Source organism: Dermacentor albipictus, chromosome 2, assembly GCF_038994185.2.
Source record: "Dermacentor albipictus isolate Rhodes 1998 colony chromosome 2, USDA_Dalb.pri_finalv2, whole genome shotgun sequence".
NCBI classification, from domain to species: domain Eukaryota; kingdom Metazoa; phylum Arthropoda; class Arachnida; order Ixodida; family Ixodidae; genus Dermacentor; species Dermacentor albipictus.
Window position 1 is genome coordinate 17,826,254 of NC_091822.1, and position 18,270 is coordinate 17,844,523.

Sequence of the window (18,270 nt, forward strand, 5' to 3'; positions counted from 1 at the left end):
TGAACATGAATAGGTGTGATTACCCTAATATGGGGACAAAGGTTCGTGTACTCAAAAGGTTGTGATGGTTCTCTTAGGCGGGGCCTCCGAGAACCCAAATGAGGGCAAAGCCGTTCGTTTCGAACACACACATAAACGTTTAATGGAACTAAAGAAGGCTCAAAAATAAATAGAAGAAAATAGCAAACATAAAAGAAACACTCAAATACACATCAAGACACACATTTGGGGCTAGTATGGAGCTAAGTAGTGCGCGAGTCCGGGCTTGCCACGACGGCAGGGACACACAACAGTCTCGACGCGGCGACGCGGCGACAAGCTGACGAAAGGAGTGGCGCCGGTCTCACCAAAGGTCGTGGTGTACGTTGGTTGACCGGGCGACCGGAGCTGGCCAGCTCTGGTGGGGAGAAGTAAACCAGGTGGCTTGGTGGCACTAGCAGACGGCGGCGGCGTTCTGGCCGGGCAGCTGGGTGTAGAGCTCGGGCCTGTAGCCCGACTGCTCTTGTCCTGCCCACGGGCACAGAAGCTCGAACGCCGGCCTCGGGCAGCAGGCGGCATGACAGATGGGGGCGGTGTTCTGGCCGGGCAGCTGGCGTAGAAGGGCCGCTCTTCGGCGTCGTTGTTTTCCTTCATCTAGCATGGAATCCGCCTCGGCGCGCGCACTCGTTGTCGTCTGCTCTTGACCGTCCCAATCACCGCAACATGTCGCGCACCACACATCACAATAGGATGATGATGATGATGATGATGTAGATGATGATGATGATGAAACCAAAACTGCGTAAACAGCGACAAAAATACTGACTGTCATCAACGCTCGGGGCGACCGTTTGCAGCGTCCACAATCTCTTAGGCGCATAATGCGGAGAATAGAAATTTTCAAGAGAGAGAGAGAGAAAGGCAAAGGAAAGACAGGGAGGTTAACCAGAGATTATCTCCGGTTGGCTACCCTGTTCTGGGGGAAGGGAAAGGGGATGCAATAGGTGAGAAAGAAAGAAGGATAAAAAAAAAAGGAAAAAAAACCTAAGCACACACACGCACGTACACACGAACTATTTCTGTGGGCACTGTCACGCAACCCGCAAAGGCATTCCTAGTCGTACGCAGTGTCACCGTACAGTCCTGCGCCACACAGTGTACTGTCACAATTTGTCAGAAAGTCCCGTGTCTTTCAAGTATCGCAGCAGCGCCTTCATAGCGGATCGCGCTGATGTTCGCGTAGGCCAGGTTCCAAGGATCTTGTCTTCTGTCATTGGGCGCTTGTCCAGTTGGTCTAAGGTGGCTGAGAGGACAGTTCTTTGTAGGTTAAAACGAGAGCACTGACAAAGAAGATGCTCGATCGTTTCGTTGCACCCGCAGAAGTCACACAGTGGGCTGTTGGCCATTCCGATAAGGAAAGAGTAGGCATTTGAAAATTCTACTCCAAGCCATAGATGGATAAGAAGGGTGCAGTCACGTCGTGGAAGCTCGGACGGAATATGGAGCTGTAAATTAGGGTACAGAGTATGGAGGCGTGCACTTGTGAAATCGGATGAATTCCACTGGGCTAATGTCAGGTCACGCGCAAGTGTGGCAAGTTTTTTCGCTGCGTCGGCTCTCGAAAGAGGAATGGCAACGCAGTTGACGCCGTCATGGGCAGATCGGGCAGCTGCATCTGCTCGATCATTGCCATGTATGCCACAGTGACTAGGCACCCACTGATATATTATATCGTGTCCCTCGTCAACTAGTCGATGGTGGACTTCTCTGATCTCTGCGGCGAGCTGCTCATGTGATCCATGGCGCAGTGCTGAGAGTACACTCTGTAGGGCTGCCTTGGAATCACAGAAGATTGACCATGTCTGGGATGGTTCCTCCTTAATAAAATGAAGAGCCGCACGCAGGGCTACGAGTTCAGCAGCTGTCGTTGATGATACATGTGACGTCTTTAGCTGTATCTTGACGGATCTTCTTGGTATCAGCACAGCGGCAGCTGCGCTTGCAGATGTAACTGAACCGTCGATGTAAACGTGTACGCGGCCACTGTGCACCTCATGTAAATGTTCTAACGTGGCCTGCTTAAGGGCAAACGAGGACATGTTGGCTTTCTTCATGATTCCTGGGATGGTGAGGCGTATGTCAGGTCTGTGCAGGCACCATAAAGGTAAGGATGGTCTTGCTGCAGGCATGTAGTTCGATGGCAATGAGGGGCGATTGGCATCAATTAAACGACTGAAGGTTGTGTGTGGCCTTTCTGTGGGTAGAGCGGCAAGATAGTGAGAAGGTAATCGGGCAACGTGCCGAATATGCGCCCTGAGAGCGTCGGTTGCCAAGTACGTTGATAATTTTCAATGCAGCCTATGGAAGCAAACGGAAGGACGTAGTGGCGGTGTTGCTGGATACCACACATTTCCAGTACGTATGCGCTGCTGCTGTCCTTGTGAGGATACTTTGAGATTTAGCGTAGAACGCTAACAGATGTAAGGAGAACCTTGCATAGGTGCACACGGCGGCACCCGTCAAATCAGGTGCCGACCGCTTCGCACCTATCAAGTAGCAGCAAACCATGCTTGAAAACAATGGTCTGCAAGAAAACCACCCCGTGGAGGGTTTCCGGCGATCATCTTTGAAACTCACAGGCTGCGTGTAAGCTTACGTGCGTCATGACACGGTTAAGAGTGCGCAAGTCTTGTGCAGCCTGGAAATTGTTGCTGAAAGAGGAGACCGTGTGTCTAGGACCAAATTTGCGCTGTATTCTTTTTTTTTATCTTGCACAGCAAAGCGAAGCCATGGAGAAGCCGTGCACGGAGTCCGAGCGCAGCAACAGCGTGGACGGTGGCGGCCTCGTGTGCCGCATCTGCTACCGCGGCTGCGGCGACTTGTTCGCTCCCTGCAACTGCCGCGGCACCATGGCGCTGACGCACAAGGAATGCTTGGAGCGATGGCTGCGTGAACGCGACGCCAACCAGTGCAGCGTCTGCCTGGCTCGCTACAGGGTCCGCCGTGTCCACGCGGTGAGGGACGCCGCAGAGGCTGCGTTCTTTTAAGGCGGATAGACCCGACATACGGGGAGATTTCTTCAGATGGGCACTGTGACGACAAGTACTAAGCTGAACAACATAGCTAAAGCTTATCTAACTCTTAATCCCGCGTAGCTTAATGTGTCCAATATGGTACGCTGTTTTAATATCTCACAATTCTCACTTAAGCACAAGAATCTCAACGCATGCCTGCTAGTGGCGTTTTCGACACAAGCTGTGCCGGTTATGGATTTTTCAACAAACCAATTAGTACTACAATCATTACAGAGCCGATTAAGTTACACGTCATTTCACTATATATTGCTCGCTTGTACTAATGTTGTACTCCAAATGGCCAGAAATAAAGCGAACTAGTTATTCTAGCTTGATCTCAAACTGACCTTGGAAATTACAGTATATTTACATTATATTACAGTATATAACGTATCATATATACAGGATGTCCCAACTATCATGCACTAAGGTTTCTGTGCTATCACTGTTTCCTTCATTACACTCTAATGTGACTGACGGCTTTTGTGTCATTCGGTACCTTACGGCAAAGATACCGTGGCATTCGCAACATGGCGCCACACATATTGCCAAGTTGTCCTTGAGACATTTACTGGAAGGCTACCTGGAACTCTCAAGCTATAAATTATTTCCGGCATTCCATGAAGCCGCTGCGGAAGTTCTTCACCGACTCGAGCAACCGTGGCGACGTGCTGCGCATGGCCGTCAACCTGGTCTCGGCTGCTGGCGACATGGTCGTGCTCGTGTTCGCGTGGAGCTACGCGGCTCGTTTCCTCGGCGGCCTCGGCTGGTTCGCGTACCTGCTTGTCGTGGCCCTGCTCGTCTTCCAAACAATATTTTGGATCCTGGTTGAGTGCGCAAGGGTTTGGTAAGTTTCCACATTACGACGCTCGAATTTACATCCCGAATAAAGGGATGTAACAACTAATGGCCAATTCAAAAACATCGAGTTGCAAGTCTAGGCTATAAACGATGCAGCGGTAAAAAAACCACAATTTCATGATTCATTGAAGCATGGCTGTAGTTTTGAAGTTTGAACGCTGCGCAGATGCTACGAGAGTCGTCGCAGTGAAGCGATGTGAATTAATGATCACCACCGGCAGTTCTTTAACTTGCACGCAAAGCATGACACACCCGCGTTGTTGGAGCATTTGCCAACGCAGTGTAGCCTTTCTGTGCCGCGAGAAGAAGCCGCAGCTTCGTCCTAAGCAACAGAACTTTATGGCCAACGGATGTGGATGAAAGGAGCTCTATTGCTTTTTTGTGTAGACGAGTTACAAGCGAAGGTTGTTGTAAGGTGGCCTTGTCACTTTTTTGTTCGCTTTCACTCATTCAGCGCTAGCAGAGATAATAGGTGATTAGAAGTGTAAGACCGTAAGTTGACAAGCTGTCATTGACATGAGCCAAGTATCAAACGTTATTACGATGATCTGTCCGTGCTTTATAGTGTACGATACAGTTTCCCATCAAACGTGTATACAAATTATACAGAACAGCAGAATAGCAAACAGTAGATATGATACTGTGCGTTCAGATAAATTTAACAGGCCAGGCCCAGTGACTGAGCAAATCTTTATGAAAAATGCTTTTCTTTAGCTATCTGGGTGGCGAGTACAAAGAAAACGGTCTTAGTTACTGAAAAAAAAACGCTGTTTTCCGGTAAAACAATAATAAAACGGCGTGGTCAGTCAGAGCATCATTCTGCGAATTCGGCTGTTAACCGAATTGCGATTCGGCTGCACCCGTAGTTTGCTTGGCTGTCAAAGAAAAAGTGTTGTAACTATGGCTTTAAGAATATTTATTGGTGGACTGCCGGTAAGCAGTGTTGATTTCGACAAATTACCACGGAACATCATCGGTATAATATGAAAGAAAGAAGTGAGAACGTAGTATGGCACAGTATTGCGTAAACTTAAGTTCTTTTTTTCGTATCAATAAAGAGCCCGATTTTTAACCTTTGCGAGCCTGTTGCATTACCATATGTTGTAATTGGAGGGAAATATATTTCCCTCATGCGGCACCATGAATCCATGACTAACGCGCATGTTTGGGCATGTTAGTAAATTTTAAATACTTAAACAGTGCTCCTTAAAGAAAGACAGACTTCTATCTCTTCAACGTTTACAAGTTAAGAGCCTTGATATGAACTAACGCAATTTTGAAAAGCGCACAGCAATATTTGTTCGCTATTCTGCTGCGTGTCCGTACTCCCTGCTATCGCAGCGCGCTGGCTGCCCGCTTCTGGGTGACATCAGCCGCGCGCCGCCTCGAAGGTGTGCGGCTGTGCGCTCAACGATGTTTCGTTTTCGTGCGCTGTGATAGCCGAATTTCGTCGTGCCGAAATTGCGCAGGTAATCGGATTTTTCTTGATCCAAAGTTGGTATGGCTTGTACGGATAGCTCGTTTGAATTTCCCATTTGCGATGAGCCCACTGAAGCTAAAGGTATAAAAGCTCAATAATTATTTTGGTTAAGTAGCGACTAATTACCATGTATCATCCGTGCCCCCACGGACATTGGCCCTTGACGGCGTGTCTCCGAAGGAACCTTCCTTATATATATATATATATATATATATATATATATATATATATATATATATATATATATATATATATATATATATATATATATATATATATTTATTTATATATATATATATATATATGTTGTAGAGAAGGACTGGAACAATACAGTGGGTCGTCCTCTTCGGCGCTTTTGCTCGTGAATGCCGCTCAAGCTGAGAGCCCTGCACTAACGGTCGGTCCCCAACGCGGGTGACTAATATGAACGCCTTTCCAAGTGGTAGAGGTTGCTTCGGCCTACAACGTAACCGTGGCACTTCGATCCCATACCCTAAGCTCAACCATGCCTGAGGATGCATCCCTGCAAACGCCGCCTACTCCATCCCAGCAAGCGCCTCCTCAGTCTGTCCTGGGCTCTGGTGTGCCTCCGCACAGGGATCATGTCATCTTCGATGGCGCGGACGATACTGGCGTCGAGGACTGGCTGCAACGTACGAAAGGGTAATCGCCCACAACAAATTGGACGATCCCGCCAAATTGAGCAACGTGCTCTTGGATATCGCGGGATTCGCCACTCTGGCACACCAATCATGAGACCGACTTTGCGACGTGGTCCTCGTTCAAGACCTCTTTAGTTTGGTAGCCGCTGTTTGGTCGTCCTGCTGTGCGCAAGCTGTGAGCGGAGTCGCTTTTGCGAGAAAGTGCACAGCAGCCGGGTGAATCATTTACCAGCGAACTCGTAGAAGCCATCTGGCGTGATGAAGGCGGTCTCTTCGAGATCTCTCTCGTGAACTTCGATTTGCCAGTAGCAGGACTTGAGATACATCGACGAGAAGTATTTGGCGTCGCAGAGCCGATCGAATGCGTCGTCTATCCGTGGTAGGCGGTATAGTTATACCTCCTTCTTAGTGATCTTGTGCAGTCGACGCTAATTGACGCGGAAATGCATGATTCCGTGCTTTTTCTTCACAAAGACAACAGGGCATGCCAAAGGGATTTTTGATGGTTGGATGATGTTATTGGGCAGCATTTCGTCGTCCTGTTTTTTATAGCCTTCAGTTCTCGCGTCGAAACTCGGTCAGGTATCTGGCAGAGTGGTCGAGCGTACTTTTCGCTTATTATTCGATGCTTTGCGACTGGTGTTTCTCGAATCCTCGATGACGTCGAAAAGCGTGTTTGTATCGTTGGAGCAGACTTCTAAGCTGTTGCTGCTTAATGATGGGGAGACTTGTATTCGTGTCGAAGTCTGGCTCGGGAACTGTAGTCGTCGAGGTGGATGCAGCAGAATCGGAGAGAACAAATGCATTGCTGGTTTCCACACTTTCCTTCATGTACGCGATCGTCGTGCCCTTGCTCATGTGCTTGCACTCCTGGCTGAAGTTTGTCAACATCACTTTTGCTTTCCCTCCATGCAGTCGAGCTATCCCTCTTGCCACGCAAATTTCATGGTTGAGCAGTAGACGTTACTCACCCTCGATGACGCCTCCTACGCCTGCGAGTGTTTCGGTTGGAACGGAAATAATGCTGTAGCGAAGCGGGAGGCTTACTTGATCTTCGATCACACTCAAGGCGTGGTGACACGGGAGCTCTGCGACGGTATCGCTTGATCTTCCGACAGTGGTATGGACTTCGACTTCAGGTCGATGATTGCAGCATGTTGGTTCAGGAAGTCCATACCGAGAATGATTTCTCGTGTGCACTGTTGAAGGACAATGGTGGTGGCAGGGTGGGTCTAGTCATGAACTGGAGTTCTTGCGGTGCATATTCCAGTCGGCTTTATTAGGTGCCCTCCAGCGGTCTGAATTTGGAGGCCTTCCGCCACGATCATAACTTTCTTCAATTTCGTGGTGAAGGGTCCACTCATGACGGCGTATTTGTCTCCTGTGTCTACTAATGCGGTTCCTGTGTGGCCGTCGAGCAACACGTCGAGGTCGGTGGCTCATTGTTTTGCGTTGCAGTTTAGTCTTGGCGTCGGATCACGGCTGCTTCGCGTTGAAGTGTGCCTGTTACATCGCATCGTCAGGTCCTTGGTTGGTGCATTCTTTGCTTCCAGGCTTCGTAGGGCTGGCGGCATGTCGTTGTTTTGTCGTCTAGATAGTGCCTTCGGCGTCTTCGTCGGTGGCGGAGGAGCTTCATTTTTTCGACGAACAGCAACCGCACCTCCAACGGCTGCTGCTTTTAGTTTTCCAGATATGGGCTGACAGACCGGCCACGTGCAGAGCCAGTGTACGGTCGGCGCTGCGGCAACAGGTAGGGAGGGACCTGGTGTTGGTGAGTGGTACGGTCGTTGAGGGCTCCACTGAGTGGTGGGCAGGTAATCGGTGATGTTGCGTGGGCGTTTACTTTTGCAGAGCGCGGGGTGCGTTGGCGGCGAACCCTCGCAATCCGATCTCGCGGCAAGGACACCGACGGTAGATGGGGCTGGTGTCGTCGCAGTGATAGCAAAGCGGACGGTAGTCTGGGGTTGCCAAACGTCAGTCTTCCTTGGAATGCTGTGTGGGGCGATGGGTTGGCGTGCTCTCAGTGGCGGGGGCGGACGACGGAACTGTGGCGTTACCCGACCCTGCCGCGGCCACGGAAGGGGAACGTGACCGCTGGCTAGGGGCGCGGACGTCACCGTTTGCGGCTGTGGCTGCGGCGTTTGAGGGACTAGGTGGGATTGTTGGAAAGCCTCATGTACCACGTTGGCGATCTAAAACACTTGAGGTGGTGATAAAGAGAACCACTTCTGAAGTTCCTCCCGCACAACTGCTCTGATCGTCTCACGCAGATCAGGGTCGGCATGGCGGAACAGTCGCGTCATCTCCTCGGTGAAAATCGCCATGTTCTCTTTGGGTAATTGTACTCTGGTTCCTAGCACTGCGTCAGCCCTTTCTTTGCGCACGGCACTCGTAAACGTCCACAGGAAGCCGATTCAGAACAGGTCCCATGTTGCCAGAGTCAACTCCCGGTTCTCGAACAAGGTTCTGGCAGCGTCTTCTAAGGCGAAGTATACATGCCGCAGCTTGTCGTCGGAGTCACATTTGTTGAAGGTCGTGGTTCGTTCATAGGTCTCCAGCCAGGTTTCGTAGCCTTCAGACGATGATCCATTGAAAGTTGGTGGGTGCCAAGGTTGTTGTAGCAGAATGGGGGATGCTTTGGCGGCCAATAGGATTTCTGACTTGGGCTTGATCCCTCTAGTCTTTTCGGGAAGAGATCCGTATTCCGGTCACAGTCCTTGCTGACTACGGCTTGATCGCTGGTCCTTGGCGATGTTGGAGTCGTCTTCGGGTTTCAGATGTCACGTGGTATGTGGATGTCACACCAGATGTCCCTTGGTAGTGACGGTGAAGAACACAGTAGCAATACTGTGAAAGACGTAACTAACTTTTGTTGGTTGAACCTGTGCCCACAAATGAGCTGCACCTAAAGCATAACGATAGCAGCGAAAACAGTGGGCGATCGTTGAAATCTGATAGGCGGGTCAAGCGCGTGGCGTTTTATACGTCAGTTGTAGAAGGTTGAACAGCAATTGCTGGTACCCGCGTGTCTTCCAGAAAGTTCTGCACCATTCACGTGGAGCGATAAAATCAGATTACACAAGGTTCGGCGACAACAGACAGCGGATAGAATCATCGATATCTTTAGAGAAACTTCCGATACATGCAGGTGCGTCGTGCGTTGTGCGATAACATTTTTTAGGCGGGGAAACGTTGTCACCCGATAAGGATACTGTACTCTGATGAAGGCTGGCCCACCAGCCGAAAACGTTCAGTAAATAAGTCTGCCTAAAAGTTCGTCGTCGTCTCTTTTCTGCGTATGTTACGTCGGGTCCTGCGTGCTGAACTTTGAACCCCCCCCTATATATATATATATATATATATATATATATATATATATATATATATATATATATATATATTGTTACGGTGAAGTGACGGAAGAAGTTGCATGGGGCTAGAAGAAGACGAAGTCTGGCAGTTGCCTGAACGCCATATACACCATTTCTAAATATACACTATTTTATACTCGTGGGCCTGCTTTCTTCCTGCAACATTTTGGTGGAAGGTGCGGGGTACAATCATGGAACTTCGCAGCGGACGTCATCTACCTGCCGCCACAATGACAAATCAACCGACACAAGCGACAACGCCTCAGCAGCCCGTGCCAATGGTCATACTTACTCATCCGCGGGACCCAGGGACATTTTGTGACACGGACAACGCCGACGTCGAGGACTGGTTTACGATGTACGAGCGAGTGTGCGACAACAACAGATGGGACACAACAATGATGCTAGCAAGCATGACTGAGGGGAACTGCGAAGCAATGGTACGACACACACGAAGCGGACCTAACGAGTTGGGATGTCTGCAAAGAAAAAATGCGAGACATGTTTGGCAGACCTGTCGGTCGTTAGCTGGCAGCAAAAAAAGAACTTGCGTGCCACGCTCAGACGTCCACAGAATCTTATGTCGTGTACATACAAGATGTGCTGGTCCTCTGTCGCAAGGCTGATGACAACATGACCGAGGATGACAAGATTGCTCATATACTGAAAGGTATTGCAGACGATGCATTCAATCTCCTGATGTGTAAGGATTGTGCCACTGTGGATGCAATTATAAAGGAGTGCCGGCGCTTCGAACAAGCGAAGGGCCGTCACGTCGCTCAAGCTTTCGACCGGTTGCCGAATACCGCCGCGACATCTTCTTGCGAAGACCCACCGCGTTTCGTTCAGCCCGCAGGACCGGAAGATATCACGCGCATCGTTCGCCGTGAGCTTGAGGCCATGGCCCCGGCTCCAAATCGTTCAGACTGTAGGGAAAGCGTACCCGCTATCTCCCTTATACAAGGGGTCGTTCGGGAGGAAATAGCAAGTTTGGGCATTCCATCTCTCTGCTCGGTCCGCCATACAAACACCTACCAGATTTCTCCGGCCTCTCACTCCCAGACGCCAAGCTTACCGCCAATCCATCGCAACCAAGCTGACTGGCGCACAGGGGATGATAAACCCATCTGTTTTAATTGTTCCTGTATTGAACACATCGCCCGTCATTGCCGCAACCATTGGTCGTCGCCTCCTCGGTGGTCGTCTCCGAGTCACTTCCGCCAAGTACCAGACAATCGTACTTTCTCGCCCTATAGGCCGACTAGGAACATCAACGCCGACAATGCTCCACCAAGATCCAGCCGCTCCCCGTCTCCGCAAGGTCGTAGGTCCAGTTCGCCTCTTGTTCACCGCTCTTCGTCCCCCTCTGCAACCCGTCGCTTCGCTTCGGGAAACTAGGTGGTGCAGCTCCCGGAGGTGAAGCTGCAATTGCGACCCCGCCCACAAATCCTCTGTTGACCCTGCCTACATGTGGAAACCTACTGGCCATTGAAGTTGATGGAGTTCCTGTTAGATCTCTCGTTGATACAGGACCGCGGCTGTCAGTTATGAGTGCTGCTCTACGCCGAAGGCTCAAAAAGGTTCTTACACCCGCCGTACCGTGCACTGTGCGAGTCGCCGATGGGAATACTTCACCTGTCCTTAGAATGTGACCATCACGTGTGACCATTGGGGGCCATTATACCGTTGTTTTATTTATCGTCCTCGAACACTGTCCACACGGCCTAATTCTCGGCCTCGACTTCCTTTCGAAACACACTGCCCAAATTGACTGCTCCGCAGGTAGTTGGATCTGCCGCTTTCTGCCGACGAAACCACTTGTGCTTCACAGCGCTTATGTTTCGCTGAATTTGCAAGGCTGTCTCCACAGGCGGCTACAAATATCCTCCTGACGCCCTGTCCTCCCGTACCTGATGGCGAGTACGTCGTGTCGCCGCTTACTGACGTGGTTTTGTCGCGCAATATTGCCCTACCAAGCACCTTAATCCGGATCCGCGAAAACTGCGCTCGAGTGCCCATCCTAAATTTCGGATTTTCGTCGCATGTGCTGCCACACGGAATCGCCGTAGCGCATATCACTCCTTTGGAAGAATTTCAGATTTCTTTTTTGACATCTGCATCCTTCCGCAGTACGAACGGACCTTTGTCACCCACTCCTTCGTACTCGACGCCTGCGGACGATGTGTCTAAGACGACCGTCCCTGAACTTCCTTCCGAGCAAACAACAGCTCTTCGTCACCTTCTATAATCTTATCGGGGCATCTTTGACTTGGACGACCGTCCACTTTGCCAGACATCTGTTGTCACGCATCGCATCAACACCGGTGACGCCAGCCCCATTCATAGGCGGCCATATCGTGTCTCCGCAGCAGAAAGGGCCATCATAAAGAAAGAGGTAGACGGAATGATGGACAAGGACATCATTGAACCTTCCAGTAGCCCGTGGGCATCACCGGTTGTGTTAGTAAAGAAAAAAGACAACTCGTGGTGCTTCTGCGTTGACTACCGTCACCTCAACAGGATAACAAAGAAGGATGTTTATCCCCTGCCTCGCATTGATGGCACTCTTGACTGCCTTCACGGATCCCAATACTTTTCATCAATTGACCTCCGCTCCGGCTATTGGCAGATTAGCGTAGATAAATAGACCGCGAGAAAACTGCCTTCGTCACACCAGACGGTCTGTACCAATTTAAAGTCATGCCTTTTGGAGTATGCAATGCGCCAGCTATATTCGAGCGCATGATGGACTCTCTCTTGCGCGGCTTGAAGTGGTCTACATGCCTCTGTTACCTCGACGATGTGATTGAGTTTTCGTCGAACTTTGAGAGCCACCTGCCGCGCCTCACAACTATACTCTCCGTGTTTCGCAGTGCTGGCCTTCAGCTAAACTCCTCCAAGTGCCTTTTCGGTCGCCGTGAGATTAGCATGCTCGGCCATCTCGTAAACGCCGCCGGAATCCAACCTGATCCACAGAAAGTTCATGCCGTGCGAAATTTTCCTGTACCTTGTTCAACAAATGATGTGCGTAGTTTTCTGGGCTTATGCCCTTATTTCCGGTGATTTGTGATAAATTTTGCGGACATCGCTCACCCTCTCACTGACCTTCTTAAGAAAGACGTTTCTATCTCATGGGGACCACTGCAAGAGAAAGCCTTCTCTACCCTGATTGAGCGACTTACAAGTTCCCCGATTCTGTCACACTTTGACCCTTCTGCGCCCACTGAAGTACGAACTGACGAGTGGTCATGGCATCGGCGCTGTCCTCGCTCAGTGTCAACAGGGCCAATACCGTGTCATCGCTTACGCTAGCCGCCTTCTTTCCACGCCCGAGCGAAATTACTCCATTACTGAGAGAGAATATCTCGCGCTCGTATGGGCAGTCGCCAAATTTCGACCGTACCTTTGCGGTCGGAGCTTCTGCGTCGTAACCGATCATCACGCCCTCTGCTGGCTCTCCTCTTTGAAGGACCCAACTGGACGCCTTGCACGTTGGGCATTGCGTCTACAAGAATATAAATTTTCTGTTGTGTATAAGTCAGGGCGCCTGCACAAAGATGCTGACTGCTTGTCCCGCAATCCCGTGGATCAACCGGACGATACCAATGCAGACTCGGACATCAGCGTTCTATCCCTCTCCGGCTTCCTCCATATTGGTGACGAGCAGTGTAAAGATCCTGTTCTTCGAACACTTATGGCACGCCTAAGCTCTTCGCCCAATGACCCGTCCCTTCGAATGTTCACCTTGCGCGATGGAACTTTATACCGTCGCAGCGTTCGTCCTGACAGCCCGGAACTCCTCCTAGTCGTTCCCAAACACCTTCGACTCACCGTGCTCCAGCAACTTCACGACTCTCTTACTGCTGGACATCTGGGCATCACTCGTACATACGACCGCTTGTGGCGCCGCTTCTTCTGGCCAGGCATTTATCGCTATGTGGGCTGTAATGTCGCGTCTTGCGACCTGTGTCAGCGCCGGAAGACACCTGCTATGCTTCCCGCTGGTTTGCTTCAACCAATCGATATACCTACGGAGCCGTTCTTCCGTGTGGGCCTCGCCCTCCTTGGCCCCTTTCCAATTTCCATCAAAGGAAACAAATGGATTGCTGTAGCAAACGATTATGCCACGAGATATGCCATCGCACGAGCGCTGCCAACCAGCTGCGCTATAGCTGTTGCCGAATTCTTACAATACGACGTCATCCTGCACCACCGCGCCCCTCGCCAGTTGCTGACGGATCACCGCCACTACTTTCTGTCGAGAGTCGTCGATGATCTGCTCCGCTCCTGTTCTACAGAACAACACATTGCTACCGCCTACCCCCTTCAAACAAACGGCCTCACCGAGCGACTGAACCGCATACTAACTGAAATGCTCGCTATGTACGCTTCCGACGATCACCGCGACTGGGACGACGCTTTACCATACGTCACTTTCGCATACAACTCGTCCCGTCACGACACTGCTGGATTTTCACCATTTTACCTTTTGTATGGCCGCGACCCCACCTTGCCCTTTGACACGTTGCTAGCTTCCGCAGTACAATCACCCAGCACTGGTTACGCTCGCGATGCTATTGAATTAGCCGTCCAGGCCCGAGATGTCGCCCGTCATCACCTCACAGTCTCGCAAGGTTCTCAAAAGCGACGCTGCGACCTTCGGCACCGAGACCACAATTTATCACCTGGTTCCCTTGTCCTTCTCTGGACGCCTTCACGTCACGTCGGCTTGTCGGAAAAACTACTTTCCCGTTATTCTGGTCCATATAAGATCTTACGCCACCTGTCATACGTGACATACGAGATCGCCCCAGTCGGTCAGCCTTCAGTGCCTCCAAACGTAACCAGCGATGTTGTTCACGTCGCCATGCTCAAGCCCTATGTCCCCCCATTAAGTGAGGCTCTATAACTTGCACCGGGACGGAGCTACCCCGCCGGGAGGGTGATGTTACGGTGAAGTGAAGGACGTTGAATGGGACTAGAAGAATACGAAGTCTGGCAGTTGCGTGAACGCCATGTACACAATTTGTAAATGTACTTTATTTTACACTCGTGGGCCTGCTTTCTTCCTGCACCAATATATATATATATATATATATATATATATATATATATATATATATATATATATATATATATATATATATATATATATATATATATATATATATATATATATATATGTAGTTGATAAAAATAGAATAGACTACAAATTCATTGAAAGAATTAAGCACACATCATGTGACATTATAATAAAAGTTGGAAATATTGTTAACTCCGACAAGCACAAAGAAAAAGAAGAGAAGCAATAACATGAACAAGGCAGTATAAAAAATTATACCAATTTTGCATCTTTCAAACAGCATAAAATGAAATGAACCAACAAGATCTACATTATAAGACATACTAAGCAAAAGGAAACAGTTCAAAGATGAATAATATATGCATCATGGTAAGCAGTAGTTAAGGCAGACAACCAATTGCAAAAGTTATCGGGATCAGTGGAAGTGGTAACACATGGAGGCAGAGCATTCCGGTCAGTTATGGTGCGTGGTATGAAAAAAAATGTTCGTAGTTAAATGTACGACATGACAAGCGCTAAACCTTAAATGGATGATCGCGCTGGTCAAACATGGAAGAAGGCAAACAAAATAAGTCATTATGAAGTATTGAGAGATGATATAGCTTATGAAAAAGTGATAAACTTGCAGCTTTTCGGGTACGACATAGTTCTTGCCGGCCAGCGCGTTCTTTTAATGCTGTGATGCTGGTATGACGTGAGTAATTAAAGTAAATGAAATGAACTGCGTGATTGTGCAATGATTCAATGTTGTTTATTAAATATCCTTGATGAGGGCCTCAAATAGGCGAAGCATATTCAATTTCAGATCTAATTAGTGTACAGACGGCCCGTAATCGGAGGTGAGAAGGAGCATGCTTCAAGTCATGTTTTTGGAGGCCTAATGACCGATAAGTGGATGCAAGAATAAGACTAATATGATGGTTCCATGTTAGGTCTGAATGAACCGGAAGACCGAGGTACTTATATGTAGTTACGGATTCGACTGTAGCATTATTTAAGGTATACGCGGTTTCGGTTCGAGACTGATGTTTAGTAAAATACATCAATTTTGTTTTCGATAGGTTAAGCTGCATGAGCCAGGTAGAGCATCATGCTGTTACTGAATCAAGGTCAGATTGCAGGGCTAAGCGATCATCGTTAGATTGAATTTGGTGGTGAATTTCGCAATCGTCAGCGAAAAGTCTCCTTTGGGAAGAAATGGAGTTGGGTAAATCGTTAATAAAAAATGGCTGTGGCTTAGCTAAGGTTAAGCCCAGGATGCGAAGCATACTAGCCTTTATTTTAGTTGTTGAACCACTGTTTAGCCTGGTGAACTGCTGTTGCTTGGCTATATTTGGATCAGCTAGACGAAGAAACAACTCATGCGTTACTCTGCTTCGCCTTCAAGAGTGGAACGCGACAGCGTTCCCGTCGACCCGCCAGCGACTACGCGCCCCGCATTGGACGCGGTGAGCGTCGAGCAACGCAGCGTTCGGCGCGGCAACGAAATGTGCGCCTGAGCAAGCGACGCACGCCTGAGCCTTAGAAACAGCTCGTTTCTAAGGCAACACCGCATTCACTAGAGGCGCTTTTGTACCGCTTTGAAGCATCGTACTCGTGGCTCAGTGGTAGCGTCTCCGCCTCACACTCAGGAGACCCTGGTTCGATTCCCACCCAGCCCATCTTGCGAGAGTTGAGCGAGGCCGCGAGCGACGGCGCGAGTTGGAGCCCCGTTTCTCCTCTGTCGTGACGTCACGGTGTCACGTGGTATGGCATGGGATCAAAGGTCATTGAAGGCGACACCGCCGCGCCTGAGGAGCTGGGTTGAGCTCTCGTAATATGCTTCGCATAATATCAGGAAAAGCAAAGGGCCATGCACCCTCCCTTGTGGGACGCCGGAGCGTACCTGGCTGAAGGATCAAATGTGGTTCTTTAGCAGTGGTGAACTGATACCTGGAAGAGAGAAAATCTTTAACCCATGCAATAACAAGAGGGTGAATATTTAGCAGGGTTAATTTGGGCAATAACCGATTGTGAAGTACCCTATGGGTAGCTTTGGAAAAATCTAGAAATATGGAGTCGACTTGAATACCAGCATCAACAGATGAATGCTGATCGGGACTGAATCCAGCATGTTGCGTTTCTCACGGGTAGCCTTTGCGGAAGCCATGTTGGTATTTAAAGATGTTGCGTCCTTCTAAATAGTCAATTATTTGCGGAGGAATCACGCGTTCAAAAGGTTTATAAACCGGACTAGTTAGTGAAATCGGTCGATAATTGAGTAGTGATGAACGATTGTCAGATTTGAATATTGGTACAACCTGGGGCAACCGCCAGTCACGTGGAATTGAACCAGATGAAATAGACCGCGTAAGAATAGCAGAGAAGATGCAATGAATATCTTTAGATGAATTCTTGAGTATTTTGTTGTTAAAAACAAGGTAGCCAGACGCTGATGAGTGTTTATCTTTCCTTAGTAAAGATAAGATGCCGTTCTGATTAATAGTTATTTCGGACATTGAAGTATTAGAATAAGTCATAGTAACAGACGCTACAGAGCCCTCTTCTAAGGTGAAAACTGCTCTGAATGCGTTATTGAGAATTTGGGTACATTGAGCAACATGAACACTGCCTCCTTCAGCAGTGGTTAAGCTAACGTCAGGATTATTTGAAGGGTTTCTTGTCTGCCAGAATTTACGCGGGTTGTTTGTTAATATTGATGCCAAGTGTTGGGTGAAGAAATGGCGACGAGTAGATATCAGCGCCGACTGATATTACCTATCAGACGCTTTGTAGCGTTGCCAGGAATCTGATTGCCTGCTTTTATTGGCCTGTCTGCAAACGCTCTTTTTTATTGTTAAGGCGATGACAATGTCTATTAAACTAAGGAGTGGTGAATCGTGCATGGTATAGTGATGTTGGGCATGAATCTGTCGATGAAAGCATTAAGTTTTTCTCTGAATAGGTTCCTGTCTCTCTCCACTGAACTGTTGACAAATCGCGAAGAAACCTCTCAGCAAAAACTGTCAACTCAGCGTTCGATTCGTCGAAGTTAGCATGGTTGTAGCACCCGATTTGTAAATTTTTTGTTTGTTTGATTTGTTTGTTGCGAGTGGCTTTTTAGGCGGTACCGTGTTCACCTTTCCGCTGATTATAGAACGATCAGAAAGGCCTTCTAAGTGCTCACTCTTGGAACAAAGGTAAGGTTTGTTGGTTAGGATAAGATCAAGAACATTGGCAGAAGTTGCGAAACGACGTTGGGGTTCAGAAATCAGTTGCTGCAATGAGAGATCGAGACTACACTGGAGGAAAGCCCGAGCTTCACGATCACTAGTAGGAGAAGTCAATGAGGACCAATTAATTGTCGAGAAATTAAGGTAACCTGTTATTAGTAAGCTTGAATTCGGAAACAGGACAGTAAGTTCGTGTAACATTCTACATAATTCGCTGGAGAATAAGGTGTTCATGTCAGGAAGACGCTAAATTGCACCAACAGTGAGATTCGTAGCGCCGCATTTCAAATGAACCTACACTGACTCGACGCAAGACGTGACTTCAATACACACAACAGTGATCTCTTTGTTAATGGCCAGAATTACGCCTCCACCCCTACGGCCGATGCGGTCAGTACGAAAAATATTAAATTCGGAACGAATGCTTTGCTCACACTAATTTTCGAGTCTAGCGGAAGCGGCAAACCTAGCCTTAGAAGCGTGCTACGAAACGCGCCGTACATAAGGTTTCAAACGCGACACGTGCCCAATCTCGGTCCCACGACAGC

The 18,270-nt window shown here is 48.8% G+C and overlaps 1 protein-coding gene across 1 annotated transcript in view; it reads left to right on the plus strand.

Annotated features, from left to right (window-relative positions):
• The window catches only part of LOC135918455 (E3 ubiquitin-protein ligase MARCHF2-like), a 195,909-nt gene that overhangs the window by 40,345 nt on the left and 137,294 nt on the right, over positions 1 to 18,270 (plus strand). Inside the window, exons 2-3 of the mRNA XM_065452094.2 lie at positions 2,757 to 2,993; positions 3,680 to 3,900. Coding sequence (XP_065308166.1) covers positions 2,769 to 2,993; positions 3,680 to 3,900 — 446 coding nt within the window. The 5' untranslated portion in view covers positions 2,757 to 2,768. The remainder of the gene's footprint in view (positions 1 to 2,756; positions 2,994 to 3,679; positions 3,901 to 18,270) is intronic.